The sequence below is a fragment of the Oryctolagus cuniculus genome, chromosome 6 (assembly GCF_964237555.1).
Source record: "Oryctolagus cuniculus chromosome 6, mOryCun1.1, whole genome shotgun sequence".
Lineage (NCBI taxonomy): Eukaryota > Metazoa > Chordata > Mammalia > Lagomorpha > Leporidae > Oryctolagus > Oryctolagus cuniculus.
This window is the reverse complement of record NC_091437.1, coordinates 26,630,101-26,647,335: the sequence shown is the minus strand read 5'-3', so window position 1 is coordinate 26,647,335 and position 17,235 is coordinate 26,630,101. Positions and strand designations below refer to the sequence as shown.

The 17,235-nt window shown below is 42.8% G+C and overlaps 2 protein-coding genes across 7 annotated transcripts in view; one reads left to right on the top strand and one right to left on the bottom strand.

The window, feature by feature from the left end:
- The window catches only part of CTNNA1 (catenin alpha 1), a 364,979-nt gene that overhangs the window by 38,153 nt on the left and 309,591 nt on the right, over nucleotides 1–17,235 (bottom strand). For all 6 annotated transcript variants that reach the window (XM_070075027.1, XM_070075024.1, XM_070075026.1 and 3 more), the window contains 1 exon segment: nucleotides 1,013–1,093. In XM_070075027.1, coding sequence (XP_069931128.1) covers nucleotides 1,013–1,093 — 81 coding nt within the window.
- On the top strand, nucleotides 12,072–14,640 carry LRRTM2 (leucine rich repeat transmembrane neuronal 2). The gene is made up of 2 exons (XM_002710242.5): nucleotides 12,072–12,209; nucleotides 12,538–14,640. Exons 1-2 carry the CDS (start codon nucleotides 12,206–12,208, stop codon nucleotides 14,082–14,084), a joined length of 1,551 nt encoding a protein of 516 aa, XP_002710288.1. The 5' UTR covers nucleotides 12,072–12,205; the 3' UTR covers nucleotides 14,085–14,640.

Below are 17,235 nucleotides of genomic sequence, written 5' to 3'. Positions count from 1 at the left end.
CATGACTAGGGAGACAATGGTTATACTCCAGTTGCAGCCTTTCTTCAAAGGAAATCTTGGTTTTCAAAATGAGATTCTTTGCTGGGAATTGTAAAACTAAGGCTCACATTTGAAAGAAATAATACAAAGTTGAACCGAAAGCAGCTCTGGGTTGAAATGGCACAAAGCCTGAGAATATAAGTAATTAGCTTAATTGGCTAAATAAAATGAAAGGAGAGAGAAAAAAAGAGCACTTTACCACTTACTTAAAAGGGTAAGGCGCCTATGAACCTTAAAACTTAAAAGGTTACCTTTGTAACCATATTGATATTGCTTCACTAAAGGGAAAGGAAATAAAGAGAGAATTCATCTTTAATTTTGCTCTCTATCAGACATGAGCAATAAAATGTCTCTCGACTAACTTTTGGAAATTGAATTATTATTGTAACTGCTTAAGTCTTAATACACTGATTTATAAATTCCACCTTTAAAAACTAAATTCAATTTGATTTCAAAATGCTAAAGGGGTGATTTATCATTAAATGATCAGATTATTTACTCTGTATTTACTAACTTGGACAACCCCTCAGCACTCCAAGTATCTTTTTTATCTACTATTTTGAACTGGAAACTCATCTTCACCAAGGATTCAATGGCAAAGCAAGTATGCAATCGGAACAGTGCAAGTCAGATCTGTAACTTGAATTTCTGGACATAAGTAACAAAATGAGAGCCTTCAGGGTTATTTTCAGAGGCGCCCCAAGTCATTTGAAATTGATTTTCCTACCTGTACACCCTCTTTACACTACAGCTAATTTATTCAATTCATTCCCGTGAGACGGTATTATTCCATGCCTCTAAGAGAATTTATTAGCCATTAAGAGGCTTTTGAGCATAACAGAGATAGCCACTTTCCTGCAAAAATTCATCCTTTCTTCCAGCAAAAAATATGAACCTATTATTTATTGGGATTCTAATCAAAACTACAACATTGAGAACTTAGTAAAGCAATCGGCACATCCTTCCAACTTACCTGTCTACGCAAATCCCTCGTCTTCTTGGTCATTTTATCTATTGCAGAATTGAGTGCATCACTTCTTTCTTTACGCCCAGCCTGGATAAAAAAATAAAAAGGCATTTTAACAATTCACACGGAAACCTGACAGTTATCTGTGTTCCAATCAACAATGTAAAAACACTACAGGGAGAGTACATGGCACAGTGGTTAAGACAATGCTCAGGACATCCGCCTCCGCAGGAAGGAATGCCTGGGCCATTGAGGACTGGCTCTGCTTCTGATTTGGGCTTCCTCCTGTTGCACATCCTGGGAGGCAGCAGGTGAAGGCTCAAAGCACTTGGGTCCCTGCCATATATGCAGGAGACCCGGTTTGTGCTCCATGCTTCCGATATTGGTCAGACCAGCTTCAGCTGTTGTAGGCAACTGGGAAGTCAAACAGCAGGTGGGGGTGTGCTTGTGCTCTCTCTCTCTCTGGCTCTCTGCCTCTCAAATAAAAAAGTAAAAAGAAATAAAAATAAAACGCAGTACAACATTTTTAGCCAACTAGGGAAATATGAAGAGGTAGAGGCACTATGTGACTTTACCCATAAAAACCTAGCCACACAACCCTTAGGTTCCACTGGAATTGATGGAGTTTTGCCAAAACAGAAACATCATGAGACAAAGACTTTGGTTTAAAGTTGGGATTAAAAACTTGAATTTAGCTGGCGCCATGGCTCACTAGGCTAATCCTCCGCCTTGCGGCGCCGGCACACCAGGTTCTAGTCCCGGTCGGGGCACCGAATTCTGTCCCGGTTGCCCCTCTTCCAGGCCAGCTCTCTGCTGTGGCCAGGGAGTGCAGTGGAGGATGGCCCAAGTACTTGGGCCCTGCACCCCATGGGAGACCAGGAGAAGCACCTGGCTCCTGCCATCGGATCAGCGCGGTGCGCCGGCCGCGGCAGCCATTGAAGGGTGAACCAACGGCAAAGGAAGACCTTTCTGTCTCTCTCTCTCTCTCACTGTCCACTCTGCCTGTCAAAAAATAAAAAAAATTAAAAAAAACACTTGAATTTATATTTTAACTGGGGGTTCAGCATATACCAATTACATTAACGAACCAGCTCTCCTAGAGCTGCAACAACAGATTACACTTCACGCTGATACACTCTGAGATCTGAAGAATACCAAGATGTGAAAGGTGGCACCTATTACAGAAACAACGCAAAACACTGAATTTCAAAACTAAGATATACCACAACTGGTCAGAGTCTGTTTGTATATTTAAATAGATAGATAGAAGCAACTCAAAGCAGAGTATTCTGTAAATCACCTCAGGCATATTTTTAACAACTATAGGTTAAGCATACTGCAATTGTACTGCAAATAAAAGGGGTGTGTAAATCAGCATTTCCTCAGAGGTTAGGAGGCTGAACTGAGATTTCCCAAGGCAACAGTCTTAGAATCAAAAGGGACTAGAGTGCAAAGAATGGGGACAGTGAGAGCTGGGCCTGGAAACACCAGTAAGACACAGGCTAGGGTAAACTGTGAAGCATATCAAATTCTCACAAAACAGCTTCTTTCTATAAACATGCGAGTAATCACCAGAGAGAGAGAAATGGACAGAGGAACCTAAAACCCAAACTGAATCCCAAATCCTCCCTTCTGGTGCCCACAAGATGTTCTGGTATGCATAGGTGTCTACACCTAAGCCAGAACAGCAGACCAGTGGCTGGGGCTGACGAGACTGAGTACATGTTTATCACATGCCTTTTATGGACACCTGGTATTCACTCTCTGAAGATAAATGTCACATATTCCCTGCCATCACCTCTATGGACAAATTGCAGGAGCAGAAGAGAGAAGAAACACTAAGGGATACAGATTTTTTAAAAAAAAAAATTTTATTTTTTACTTGAGAGTCAGTTACACATGGAGAGGGGAGGGGAGGGGAGGGGGAGGGGAGGGGGAGGGGAGGAGGAGGGGAGGGGGAGGGGAGGGGGAGGGGGAGGGGGAGGGGGAGGGGAGGGGGAGGTCTTCCATCTGATGGTTCACTCCCCAATTGGCTGCAACGGCCGGAACTGTGTGGATCTGAAGCCAGAAGCCAGGAGCTTTCTCCAGGTCTCCCTTGTGGGTGCAGGGGCCCAAGGACTTGGGTCATCCTCTACAGCTATCCCAGGCCATAGCAGAGAGCTGGATCGAAGTGCAGCAACAGAGACTAGAACTGGCGCCCATATGGGATGCCGGCACTGCAGGCAGTGGCTTTGCCCGCTATGCCACAGCACTGGCCCGGGATAGAGATCGTTTTGCAGAACACAAGAAAGGAGACAAGACAGGACCACTAAATAATGAGAGCTAAAACACAACAAACTAATATGGTCACAATCAAATCAGATTGGGGTTTCACTCTTCACTCTTTTCCCTCAAAATTTTTGTCCTGCCAACAAATACAACCCAGAAATATTAATGGGGTGTGCAGTAGGAAAGGACATCTCAAAACAAACAAACCTGGTGTAAGTATGAGGATTTCTACCTGCAGGAATAAACTGATTTATTCAGGGGTATCAGAAGAGAACTCAACTTTTTTTTTTAGAAGTTTATTATTTATATATATATATATACATACACATTTTTTTTTTTTTTTTGAAATAACTTTGAAAGTCAAAGTTACACAGAGAGAGAAGGAGAGAGGTCTTCCATTCGCAGGTTCACTTCCCAACTGGCCGCCACGGCCAAAGCTGGTCTGATCCAAAGCCAGGAGCCAGGAGCTTCCGCCAGATCTCCCACACAGGTGCAGGGGCCTAAGGACTTGGGCCATCTTCTACTGCTTTCCCAGGCCATAGCAAAGAGCTAGATCGAAAGTGCAGCAGCCAGGACTCAAACCGGTGTCCATATGAGATGCTGGCACTGCAGGCTGCGGCTTTACCCACTACGCCACAGCGCCAGCCTGGAGAATTCAACTTGAGTAGTATAATTAGTTACTGAAAATCTCAAGGTCAAAATACCAGGATCTAAAGGTCCCTAAAAGTGAATGAAAATCAAACTGATCTCATCAATCCCTTAATCTGGAAAATTCTCAGCACATTCCTTAGCCACTCAACACTTCAAGAAATTTTCTTTAAATAAATCCAGTAAAGTTTATCTCTGCTCCTGGTCATGATTTTTTGGGTGTTTCTAATACATCACATGTCCCAGAAAACGCTTGGAATCTGAAGTTCAAAGGCTGAGCTCACCTCCGGAGCGCCCTGACCCCCTCCAATCCTGAATGTCTAGGGACTTCCTCAACTTGGGTAAAAGGATTTACTGTAAAGGCTATTAAACAAAAATCCCCAAATGGGCTTTTGAGGGAATCACAGTTACATAGCAAAATCCACTTTAAGATGCAAAGCAACCCACACCATGAATGTTAACTCTGCCTTTGTCAATCTACCCTAAAAATCAATTTTTCTTTCTCATTAACTGCGTGAAACAGAGGTTTGTGCCTCATTAATCGGACAGGGCAGGTCAGGAACAGTTACCTACTAAAGCTTTTAGGGTATACTAAACTGACCATCTTTTAAATCACAGCAACGCTTGAAAATAAACACAGTCCAAAAAAACAAACTTAGGGTTCCCAGCATTTGAAATGTAAAAGGGTGACATGTACACGCGCAAACACATTGTTAACGCTGAGTTGGACAAAAGCAGAAAGCTTACAATCTGCAAAAAAGATTTTACTTCTTTGGAAATTAAAGTTGTCATTTCTAGCTTTGGTCAGGCAAAAGTAACAGGACTCAAACAAAATGTTAGAAAAGGCAACTCTGGAGCATGTATGTTGCTCAAGGGTGAGGATTCACAGAAGAAGGGGGGACTTTACGGAAAACACTGAGAAGAATGTTTAAAAACCAAGGGAAACTGTTTTCTATTAAACCCAGTTCTGGTTTGCTGGCTTGCAATACACATTGAGTGCGTAACATGAGAAACACCACAGCCTTGGTTGTTCCAGCCAACACAGATGGCTGATGCACTCTGCTCAAGCTGAATGTGTGACCAGAGTGGCTGGGAGCCTGTGCAAAGCTCAACTGTAGCTCAGTCTTAGATTATAACTGGTTATACAGACCTGCATTCCCAAATTCCTTTCAAAGAGTTCTCTTCTTAACTTACAAACCACTGAGCCATTTCTGGTGTGTCTAGTATTATCTAATTTCATCCTAAAAATTAAAAAAAAAAAAAAAAAAGGCAGGTGGGAAATTTTAGTATTATATAAAAATGACACCATTTTCTTTTTCTCTTCCTCCACAGGGAGCCTAGAAATGAATGCTATACTTTATCTGCTTGTTTTCTCAGATGACAAAGCCACCTTTAGCAAAAAGCATAAAACCTTTCAGAAGACAAATGAGTAAATGGAAGAAATATTTATGAAATACATGTCAAGGGGCCAGGCTATGGCCTAGGGGATTAAGCCATCCCCGTGATGCTAGCATCCCATATGGGTGCCAGTTTGTATCCTGGCTTCCTCACTTCTGATCCAGTTCCCTGCCAATGGCCTGGGCAAAGCAGAGGAAGATGGCCCAAGTGTTTGGGTGCCTACCACCCACATGGGAGACTACGATGAAGCTCTCGGCTCCTTGCCTCAGCCTGGCCCTGTGCTGGCTGCTGCAGCCATCTGGGGAGGAAACCAGATCTCTGTGTATCTCTCTCTCCATCTCTTTAACTCTTCCTAAGCAAATAAATCATGTCTATTTCTTTCTTTCAAAACATGCCAAGGCCAGTTTATTTAATAAGCAAAACTATTTTCCAAAGATTTAAGAAAATGAGCAAAGAACAGGAATGAGCAATTTTAATACAGTCTACAGGAAAAGAAAAAAAAATGCCAATGTGGATACAAAATGATCTTCAAGATCACTCATCATTAAGAAATAAATCAAGGAGTATTTTTCACCTATCACATTTGTGGACATTTTTAAAGGTTGATGGCTTCCAATACAGTGTTAATGGCAAGAAGAGATGGTTAGTGAATAATTACACACTTGGAGAGAGGTAAAAGTTTTCAAAGATCATGTAGCAATCTCCATCCATTTTAAATATATATGCCTGTGACCCAGCAATTTCACTGCCAGGAACGTAACCTATATATAAACTTACGTAAGGATGTAAAGACATTAAAAAGATATTCTTTTATCCTGATAAATTATATAGACACACAAGGAAATATTAGATAGACAGGTAAAAGGCAGACACACACACAGACAACATGCAGCATAGAACCAGCTTTTATAGGATAGTCTTACCCTACTCCCTCGAGCCTTAACTAACGCTGTGTTGGCAATGTGCAAAAAAGCAATCAACATTTCAACAGCAGATACAATGTTGACACACTCTTTATAAGCATTTCATATTAAGAAATTTTCTTTGCATTGACATCATGCTTGTTTTTTATTTGCCGAGCCAATGGCACGCGCATCTACCCCAGAATCTACTGAAAGGGATCTCAGAGAATAAAGTTTCCAAGTGTCAGCAACAAAGTGCTAGCACCCAGCCGCTTTCCATGTAAACCAGTCCCGGTAGATTTAGTCAACTGGGACAGAGTGCCAACTGGAACTGAAAGAGATTCTTCAAAGGAGTATGAATGGGTGTGCTACTCTTAGTCTACCTAGTGCAAATGGCTCTGTATAGTCTATAGCAGTCTACGATGGTAGGAAGAAACACATCTCAATCAATGGCTTCTCAGAAATGTACAGAGGGGAAGACAGAGAGACAAACCCAAACGTGGCTACATATTTCAACACAAAAGACAAAGCTTGTGACACAGAGAAGAAGGTGGAAACATTAACATGATAAAGCCACTGCCAAAGAATAAAAAGGAATGGGTTTTGCCACACAGATTTCAGGATGGGTATCAACCAAGACTTCAAGATGGTTTGTGCTTTTTGATTTGTTTTCATGTCCACGGTAGGAGAAACCAAAGATCTCATAGTTTAAATGCTCATCTGCCCGAAGTTCTATATAACATTTCCCTGGCCTAATGTCCAATACAGTGCATCAACCTAAGAGGCCCTCCTGCACTGCTTAGTACTGGGCACAGAACACTAACACAAGGCAACACGATGCCCAACAGAAAGAAGCAGCTGCCAAACTGCACATGTCCCCAAAACCGAAAGAGTCCCAAACAGTGCAGTCGCAACATCTAAGGACACAGCTCACCACCACCAGTTGTCAGAATTGCTTTCTGCTTTCTCAGTTCTGGTTACTAATAAGAGCACAGAAAGGACTTCTAAACATCAAGATCAACAGAGGGCAGGGATCCAGGTGAAAAATGACCCTTCTGGAGGCCTAATGTGAGCAGTCTGCTTTGGAAATCACAGATTCCTTGGTGCTCCCCCCAAAAAAGGAGAGGGGCTCTAATTAGCCCACTTACTCTAACGGAAGTCTTGATACACCAAGGGCCCTAGTATAAAGGTATTTCAAAAAGTTTTTTTTTTTTTTTTTTAAAGGAATTAAAAGATAAGGTTCGGCCGGTGCTGTGGCTCACTAGGCTAATCCTCCGCCTTGCGGCGCCGGCACACCAGGTTCTAGTCCCGGTCGGGGCGCCGGATTCTATCCCGGTTGCCCCTCTTCCAGGCCAGCTCTCTGCTGTGGCCAGGGAGTGCAGTGGAGGATGGCCCAAGTACTTGGGCCCTGCACCCCATGGGAAACCAGGATAAGTACCTGGCTCCTGCCATCGGATCAGCGCGGTGCCATTGGAGGGTGCCATTGGCCAGCCGCGGCGGCCATTGGAGGGTGAACCAACGGCAAAAGGAAGACCTTTCTCTCTTTCTCTCTCACTGTCCACTCTGCCTGTCAAAAAAAAAAAAAAAAAAAAAAGATAAGGTTCATTTGGTACCAAAAAAACTAAAATCCATGCACAGATTTTTTTTTTTAAATAATAAGCCTTTTCCATTAGCTTTTTGACGATTCTTCATATGTGGCTGCCAACTAAGACTGTATATATGGTTTACAACAGGGGACATACTCAGAAAATCTTGAACCTCCAAACTAATAGCTGCTGTCACTTTTTTGGTAACCATGAAAGAGAATTTCCAGGCAACAATTAAGACTCCCAGCAGGGGCTGGCACTGTGGCATGGCAAGTGAAACTGCTGCGTGAGGTGCCAGCATCCCATATGGGCATCAGTTCGAGTCCCAGTTGCTCCACTTCCAGTCCAGCTCCCCACTAATGGTCTGGGGAAGTAGCAGAGGATGGTCCAAGTCCTTGGGCCCCTGAACCCATGTGGGAGACTGAGAAAAAGCTCCTGGCTTCAGATCGGGATCAGCCCAGCTCCAGCCATTGCAGCCATTTGGAAGTAAACCAGCAGATTGAAAATCTCTCTAACTTTTTCAAATAAATGGGTGGGTTCGTGAGTGGGTCTGTGTGTGTAAGGCTGTTAGCAACAAATTCCAGTTTAATAGGCTTATCCAGAGACCTCCATGTAACACTCTGGTGCTGAGGCATTACAATTTTTGTAGCTACACTCACAGAAATATTTTACTTTTTTTTTTTTCTGATAGGCAGAGTTAGACAGTGAGTGAGTCAGAGAGAGAGAGAGAGAGAGAGAGAGAGAGAGAGAGAGAGAGAGAGAGAGGTCTTCCTTCTGTTGGTTCACCCCCCAAATGACCGCTACGGCTGGTGTGCTGCACTGATCTGAAGCCAGGAGCCAGGTGCTTCCCCCTGGTCTCCCATGCGGGTGCAGGGCCCAAGCACTTGGGCCATCCTCCACTGCACTCCCGGGCCACAGCAGAGAGCTGGCTGGAAGAGGGGCAACCAGGACTAGAACCTACTGTGCTGGCACCACAGGCGGAGGATTAGCCTACTGAGCCGCGGCGCCGGCCGAAATAGAAAGTTCCATGTATATATCTGTGCATCTGCTTCTTCCTATAGAGATGTGACTGCCCAATAAGCAGTATGCATGGAAAGCAACATATATGCATACAACACAGCTCCCTAAGCCCAAGAGTTTGCCTTAATTTGTTTAAAACCATTTACAGAAAGTAGACAGGTGAGATGTATATGGAACATCTAACGCAAAACTGAAACAGATGATACGGATAGCGCCTTTCAGAAGTAGTACTGCCACTTTAATTAAGTCAAAGGCATACGTATGTGGAATAAAGCTGCTTTAATGTGAAGCCAAGAGTAAGTTGAGTTCAGAAAAAACAAGGGCATTTACTTAGCCCTTTTAGTTAAAGAAAGATAAAGACCAAAAAATGATAAAACTCCATCAACGGGAACTGTGCATCCCACCGACTGTAAGGCAAACATTGTGTCTTCTTTGTTTCACAGCCTGAACATCTGAACCCCAAGAGTGGGCGAGTGAGGAGAATGGCTAGTGACCTGGAAGGAGCTGTGCTCCCTGGGCACTGTAAGAGAGTAGGCAGTGCTGCCCACTTCTGCAGGGGCATCAAAAAATAACTACTCAACTGCATTCGCACTTCTCTGAGCGATTTTCCTCGCCCCTAAGAGAGCTGAGGCAATAACTGAAGTAGCTCCTATTTATTCGTATATACCAGGTAGGCCAAGTAGACTAGAAAGCAGAAAAGAAACAAGAGTCTAAGAGGGACCAGATGCTTGTCCTGAATTTTCTCGTATAATACACTCCTAACTGTAGCTGCTATCATCCAACAGATTCAAATGCTTTCCTCCACCCACTTCTCCTACATGGCAAAGGCTTTCCTCATCAGAGGGCAGCTGACTTCAGTAAGAGCATTTACAACATCTCAAGGTCTTCTTTTCATTAAAAAAGGTTAAAGAAAAATTGAGAGGCTACTTCCATGAGATTGCTCTCTTCGGAACTTTTGGGATCAAGTTCCTGTAGAACAGTGTTTCTGAAACCCAGGGAATCTGAGTAAACCTTATCCACAGAAAAAAAAGAGCAAGCAAAAAAATTTCCCAAGCCAGTCTATGGTATGGACCCAGGTTAAGAACTTCCACCCTATGGCACTATAGAAAGGATCAAAATCAGTGGGGAGCAGCATCCTTGGGGTCTCTCTCCTCCTCTGTTCCTTAACTATAGAGGAGGAACATGACAGGAGTAGTAGCGCAGGCTCACCAGTAAAGCTGCAGGACCCCACGCACAGCAACTCTGGCAGCACTGAGAACTGTAGGCACTCTGAGACCGCCTGCCGAAGCTTCCCTTCTCCCCCTGCACGAGGGCCTGATCTGCTTCACAGTAATAAGGTTCTCAGAGGATTCCTGTTTTGCCTTCTCTTTCCCTCTGTGTTTTCCAGGTATTTCCCCCCAATTAAAGTTCTTGAACTTCTAATCCCATGATGGGGTCCCTTCTAGGAGGACTCAAGCTACACACCTGCAGTGCCACAACTTCCACAGGGCCCTACAGGAGGGACCTCAGGGTCTGCCCGTTCTCATTCCACCTTTCCACTCCAACACAAAAGGTTCACCCCTTAACACCACATTTTTTAAAGTCATCCAGTGGGATGAAGCCTTCGGAAGCCAACAGACAACCGCCGGTCTCAAATCACAGACACCATGGGTAATTTTTGAGGGTTCTGCCTTCAGGTCCAATTCAAGATCTACCAAGGCTAAGTGCCAATGGGATGGGAGAAACAGATGTGTAGGGTCAAAGTAGCAACACGAGATGTGTAAAATGCAACACTGATTCACACAGAAAAACCTCTGGTGTTTACGTAACACTAAACATGGAACTGCACATTCCTAACAGAGGTCTGAAAAGTCATGTCGCTATTGGACACAGAAGCTACAGACAGGTCAAGCGAAACAACAAACCAACACACAAATCCTATTCCAAAGGACTAATAAGACCTTTTCATTTACAAGAGATTCCAACAAAAAGGTGTTAGAGAGCCCAAGGTCAGTTCTTAGGTGGGCCAGCAGGAACCAGTGAGCAAGTGCTCTGTGACTGCAGCCCTCCCCCAGCGCCCTCCTTCCCCAACACCGCCAGCTGAGGCTTTCAGTGATGGAAGAGATGGGAGTCGGAGGTAAACACAAGTGAGACTGTGTCAGAATCCAGCCATGCTGCACCACTTGTCCTGAATCATCTCTGCTCCGCTGATAAATCGCAGAGCGCGTGCATTAAAATGACTATAGCCCCTTTCTCCTAACAGAACATCCAATGATCAACAACCATTATTTTTCAATCAGCATGGTGATAAAACCTTGTCATAGAATAGGACAGATTTAATTAGAATTCCCCTGAAATTCTCAACAGAAAAAAAAATGCTTTTCTTTTGCAAGCTTTCTCTCTCCCCTTTATTCTTGGTTTATGATGTTAAGCTCTTAATGACAAAGAAGCCAAGCCCACTTAGCTAGTTTACCAACACATCTACAGCAAATCACAGTCATACTTTGATTTTAACCAAGCATGACAGCAAGGCAATTGAGCAGCTTTCCAAACTACCAGAACAGCAGCACTATCTTGCACAGGCTGGCGTTAAATCAGCACTTCATAAATTGCACAGGCTTCTGCCCGTTTAGATGATCTCTCTATGCAGAATCGGCGGTCTAACACTGGCTCTCACACGCATTAAAAATCATCACTCTGCTACCCAACTCACTGTTCAGACGGGTCTTCTTGAATGCAGCCTTTATTACAACCTCACTGCTGCTTCCTACACTGAAGGAATACCATGTTTTTAAGTCAGCAGCTCTTCTTTCTCCCTTTTTTGTAATCAGGGGTCTTGCAACGACCCTGATACTGTTACAAAGCACAGTGCTTTATAACAGTAAAGCTTCTGGAAAACCCAAACAAAAGACACGTCACCCGGTGACGTCAGCCTATATACAGTTCTGTGTGGTCGCAGCACATAAGCAAATCCATTCTTGTGCCGTTTCTCGGAAAAGCTTTTCAGTAAATGCACTCATGCTGCTCCAGGAGCTCTTCTCTGCAACAAGCCGCCCATCTGCCATCAACAAGTTAAGACGGGAGAACTAACGGCTGCGGAAAGGGGAGACCGAAGCTTTGATTAACCAACTGAGCAGTCACAGGAGGAAGAAATTAATAACTTACATTCAAAACTGATTTAGGGGATCAGAGCGGTCAGAGAAAACGAAACCAATGCTTTCCAGAGGAATATCCTAAGGAAGAAAACAACTCACCGATGGATCAATTTTACTAAGAAAGCCTGGGACACAGAAAACAGGACACTGGTCAAAGGCTCCTGCATGGTAGAGCCTTTTACAGACTCACTGCGTTGAGTCTAACAACCTCGACTGAATGCAGCCTCCAATGTGCTCAGAAGAATGGGTAAGTCTGTGCATTTCTATGTCCTGTACAGTCAACAAGGAATCACATTTTAAAATAAGCCATTGCATTCACATTTTATAAAGGAAATCACTGTCACATTTTGAGATTTTGCAATCTAGATAAAAGCATATATTGCTGTCTTATTCTAAAATGGTTTAAGTTTTGTTCCAGTCATACAAACAAGGATCATTTTTCTGCAGTAAATGAAAAATGAGTTATACGCAGTGAAATCTTTCACCATAATGTTGTGTTGTTGTTGTTTTAATAGTCCATACGTTCTGCTGAAAGATATCCTCTCTTCTTGTTTTTCTTGAACTATATTCTGCAGGCTTATATTTCAAGTGGCCATTAGGGGCCCCTATGCTGGCAGCAATATATGCAATGAGTATGATTTTAAAAATGCTGCCTGCCCTGGGTATGGCGTGTCCACCCAAATGCCGCTGCGAGAAGCTGCTCTTCTACTGCGACTCTCAGGGCTTCCACTCAGTGCCAAACGCCACAGACAAGGGCTCCCTGGGCCTGTCCCTGAGGCACAATCACATCACAGAGCTCGAAAGAGATCAATTTGCCAGCTTCAGTCAACTTACCTGGCTCCACTTAGACCACAATCAAATTTCAACAGTAAAAGAAGATGCTTTTCAAGGACTATATAAACTTAAAGAATTAATCTTAAGTTCCAACAAAATATTTTACTTGCCAAACACAACTTTTACCCAACTGATTAACCTGCAAAATTTGGACCTGTCTTTTAATCAGCTGTCATCTCTGCACCCAGAGCTCTTCTATGGCCTTCGGAAGTTGCAGACTTTGCATTTACGTTCCAACTCCCTGCGGACTATCCCAGTACGCCTGTTCTGGGACTGTCGTAGTCTCGAGTTTCTGGATTTGAGCACAAACCGTTTGCGAAGTTTGGCCCGCAATGGATTTGCAGGATTAATCAAACTGCGAGAGCTTCACCTGGAGCACAACCAGCTGACCAAGATTAATTTTGCTCATTTCCTGCGGCTAAGCAGTCTGCACACGCTCTTCTTACAGTGGAACAAAATCAGCAACTTGACGTGTGGGATGGAGTGGACCTGGGGCACTTTAGAAAAGCTGGACCTGACTGGAAATGAAATCAAAGCCATTGACTTGACAGTGTTTGAAACAATGCCTAATCTTAAAATACTCCTCATGGATAACAACAAGTTAAACAGCCTTGATTCCAAGATCTTAAACTCCCTCAAGTCCCTCACCACCGTTGGCCTCTCTGGCAATCTGTGGGAATGCAGCCCCCGAATATGCGCTCTGGCCTCCTGGCTGGGCAGTTTCCAAGGTCGGTGGGAACATTCCATCCTATGCCACAGCCCTGACCACACCCAAGGAGAGGATATCTTAGATGCAGTCCATGGGTTTCAGCTCTGCTGGAATTTATCAACCACTGTCACTGCCATGGCTACAACTTACAGAGATCCAACCACTGAATATACAAGAAGAATAAGCTCCTCAAGTTACCATGTGGGAGACAAAGAAATCCCAACTACTGCAGGCATAGCAGTTACTACCGAGGAACACTTTCCTGAACCAGACAATGCCATCTTCACTCAGCGGGTAATTACAGGAACAATGGCTTTATTGTTTTCTTTCTTTTTTATTATTTTTATAGTGTTCATCTCCAGGAAGTGCTGCCCTCCCACTTTAAGAAGAATTAGGCAGTGCTCAATGATTCAGAACCACAGGCAGCTCCGATCCCAAACACGACTCCATATGTCAAACATGTCAGACCAAGGACCGTATAATGAGTATGAACCCACCCATGAAGGACCCTTCATCATCATTAATGGTTACGGACAGTGCAAGTGTCAGCAGCTGCCATACAAAGAATGTGAAGTCTAACACCTACCCGGCACCAGAACGCCCAGCAGATAAGTCACCTCTGTTGCATAGTAGGGGCTGCATACATGCCTAATTTTTACCAATGATGACATTAAGCCTAATTTTCCAACCAAGTGGAGACTTAGTTTTTGAAGTGTTGAAGTATTTTTAATTTTTTAAATGAAATCATATTTTAAGTGTTAAATGAAGCAATGCTCACGTTAATTTGCACAACTGTTGGAAAGTCTAAAAATGCTTACTTCAAAATAAGACATTTCATGTATGTAATTATATACTGTTGTGTGTAAACATTTACACTAAGGTCTCCATGTGCTATTTTTTTCTACTGAAAACAGTTTGGAAAGAAACTATTGAGCAGAAACAGATACAGATCAATACCTGTTTGATCACTGCTCTCCATCCCACGCTCCACAACTGGCTTGCTGCTTCAAAGGAGACAGCAAAGTTCTCTTGTATGTTAAATTTGGTATTTACTCAAATCTACAATCTACTGCCAGTGTGGGAAGTAGAATTTCATGTATGCTAAGACTGATAAACATTAAACACTCTTCTTCAAGAGTTTTTGCCTGGGTTAGTAGCTATTATCAAAGTCTATATCATGCTTATCAGCACCCTTTATGTAATTCTAATAAGCAGAGTGTCTCTTTAATATATTTAAACAATCCAAGTGACTGTAAAAAAGTCTCATTACAGTGAAATGAATACTAAATAATTACACCGACTTTTTATCATACATCCCCACTCCGACTTGTAATGGACATGTTGATTTTTGTGCCATTTAGACAATTGTTTTAAAGTATTTAATTACCATTTTACTAATTAACTTACTAAATCCTGTATTTACATTTAGATGTGGAAGGAAAGATTCAGAAGTTATTTTGGACAGAAAAAAAGATAAACTGAGTCATTTTAAGAACCCTGACATGCTCTCTTGTTTTAAAGTACACACACACACACACACACACACACACTTTCTCTCGTCTCTCAACTGTCACGATCAAAGACGCCTTGACAAAGAGGTTTAAACCTCTTCCTTCTGCTGTTTCCTGATCTTCAAACCTCAAAAAGCCAAATTAAAAATAATTGGCTAGCAACAGGCATAACAATGAATTCTTAGACTATAAAGAGACCATTTTTAAAAATCATTTTATAAATATATGCCAAATTTTGGCCTTTTAACAAAGACACACATTCACATTTTCAGTGTGGTTCCTTCTAAATGAAGGGAACATATTACCGGGTGAATCTTACAGGAGAACACTCAACATGCCTATGCAGCCACACAGCGGCAACTCAAAGGCAGCACAGAGATGAGAAGCTGAAGAGGAAAGGAGATTTTGAAATTCGACAGCCGGGTTAGCCAAAGTCAGCATGCAGCCAAGAGTGATTACACACACACACACACACACACACACAATCCGTACCACACGCAAGGCCCCAGGTCCCACCACTGACAAGGGAAGAGGGAGGAGGTTCCCCAGCATAAATATAAACACTCCAGGATTAACAAATGATAATGATTCTACATTTTTCATACAGAAAAGAACCATGAGTATTCCATTTCTTTCAATTATGATTTCTATGGGAAAACTGAAATATCTGGCATTTAGTTGTAAGTTACCAATTCACATAGAATTTTTCCATAAACAAGGTCTCTTGTATGTGAAAAACTAAAAATTGGAGCACTAATTTGATTTCAGAAAAATAAGCATTTTGCAACTGTCACTTACTGTATGTGAAAAAGGCATGCATCTTTAGAGGAAATCACCACCATTAACATTTTTTTAAATCTTTTCCTTATCATCAACATTAATGAGGTTTTTTTCATTCAAGGAATACTTTCCTCTCAGGATTGAACTGAAAACACGTTAAGATTAGAGTTTAACCCATAAGATTTAACCGTAATTTTTCTTCTTCAATTCTGAGAAGGGTACCTACATTTCAAAGAAAACGTGCCTCAGTAAAAAGCAGACAACATCACGAATTATGGCAAAAATATACTCTAGGCTTTTTCAGGGTGGGTAGATGAGTTTGGCAAAATCTCAGTTCAGTTTAATTCAGAGGATCCTCACCACCAAGCATTTTGTTTCTTCTTAAGCCAGGGCCTGAGTTTGCCTGGGTACAGACAGAAACTGATTTTATGGCATGGTATGCAGTGTGTGAGCTCCCCACAGAGGGGCTGGATCAGAAGCCCCTACTACAAAGGAGAGCTCCACGAACTGAAATTGACCAACCCATTTATCAGGGTGACCACAGCCATTTGTCAGGTGACAGACAGCTTAGTCACAATAAAACTCTATCCTGAGCACTCAAGATTCTATTAACACTGAAGGATAAGTGGAAGAGGTTTTTCCATCATTTCAAACCACAACCAAAATTAATTCAAACTAAGTCAAAAGGTAAGGGAATATTGGCTGGGAATCCCCACATTAATCTCAAAGGTACAGTTAGTAAAATGGCCGTCAGCTGGCAAAATTCTTATTGTGTGTGGAAAAGCAAACCATTTCGTAATTCAGAGGAACAGCACAGCCAACGCCACCATGGCATACATTCCAGTTGAATAATAACTGGTTTTTTACCCGCCATTTTTCCTGTAATGCCCTCTGAGAAGTGAATGACAGTGCCAAACCAGTAGTTCCCTTTCTCACTTAAAGCACAAACTTCCTTTTCTAAGAGTCTGTAGAAGGAAGGATTCCACTTAATTCTTGCCTATTTGTGCTCTGGCCTCAGTCATCTGTGTTCTCTGCCACCTGGCTAGGGTGGAGCAGCATCGCAGCAACACTGCAGATCCTGGGAACACAGCATGGTCACTTTTGACCTGGGGCGGGGCTGAGGGGGTGGGGGAGGGGAATCCCCTGCACCAGCACCACCACCCCCTCCTTTTCACTTTCAAGGTTAAGGGAAAATGGCCACCAACAACCAGAGACATAATAAATCTCTCTGGGGAAAGGAAAGCTAAGGAAGACTATGACACCATATCTGCCTAGGAAACTGAAGACCGAGTTTTGAAATCATTTACATTCATTTCTGTAGCTTGTGAGGGATTTCTATCGCCTTTCTGAGACAGTGGAATGGAAATTAGCAGATCCACACACAACTCTGAGGATTCCTTCTGCCAACACCAAAAAGCAAAGATACTAATTTTTAAGCC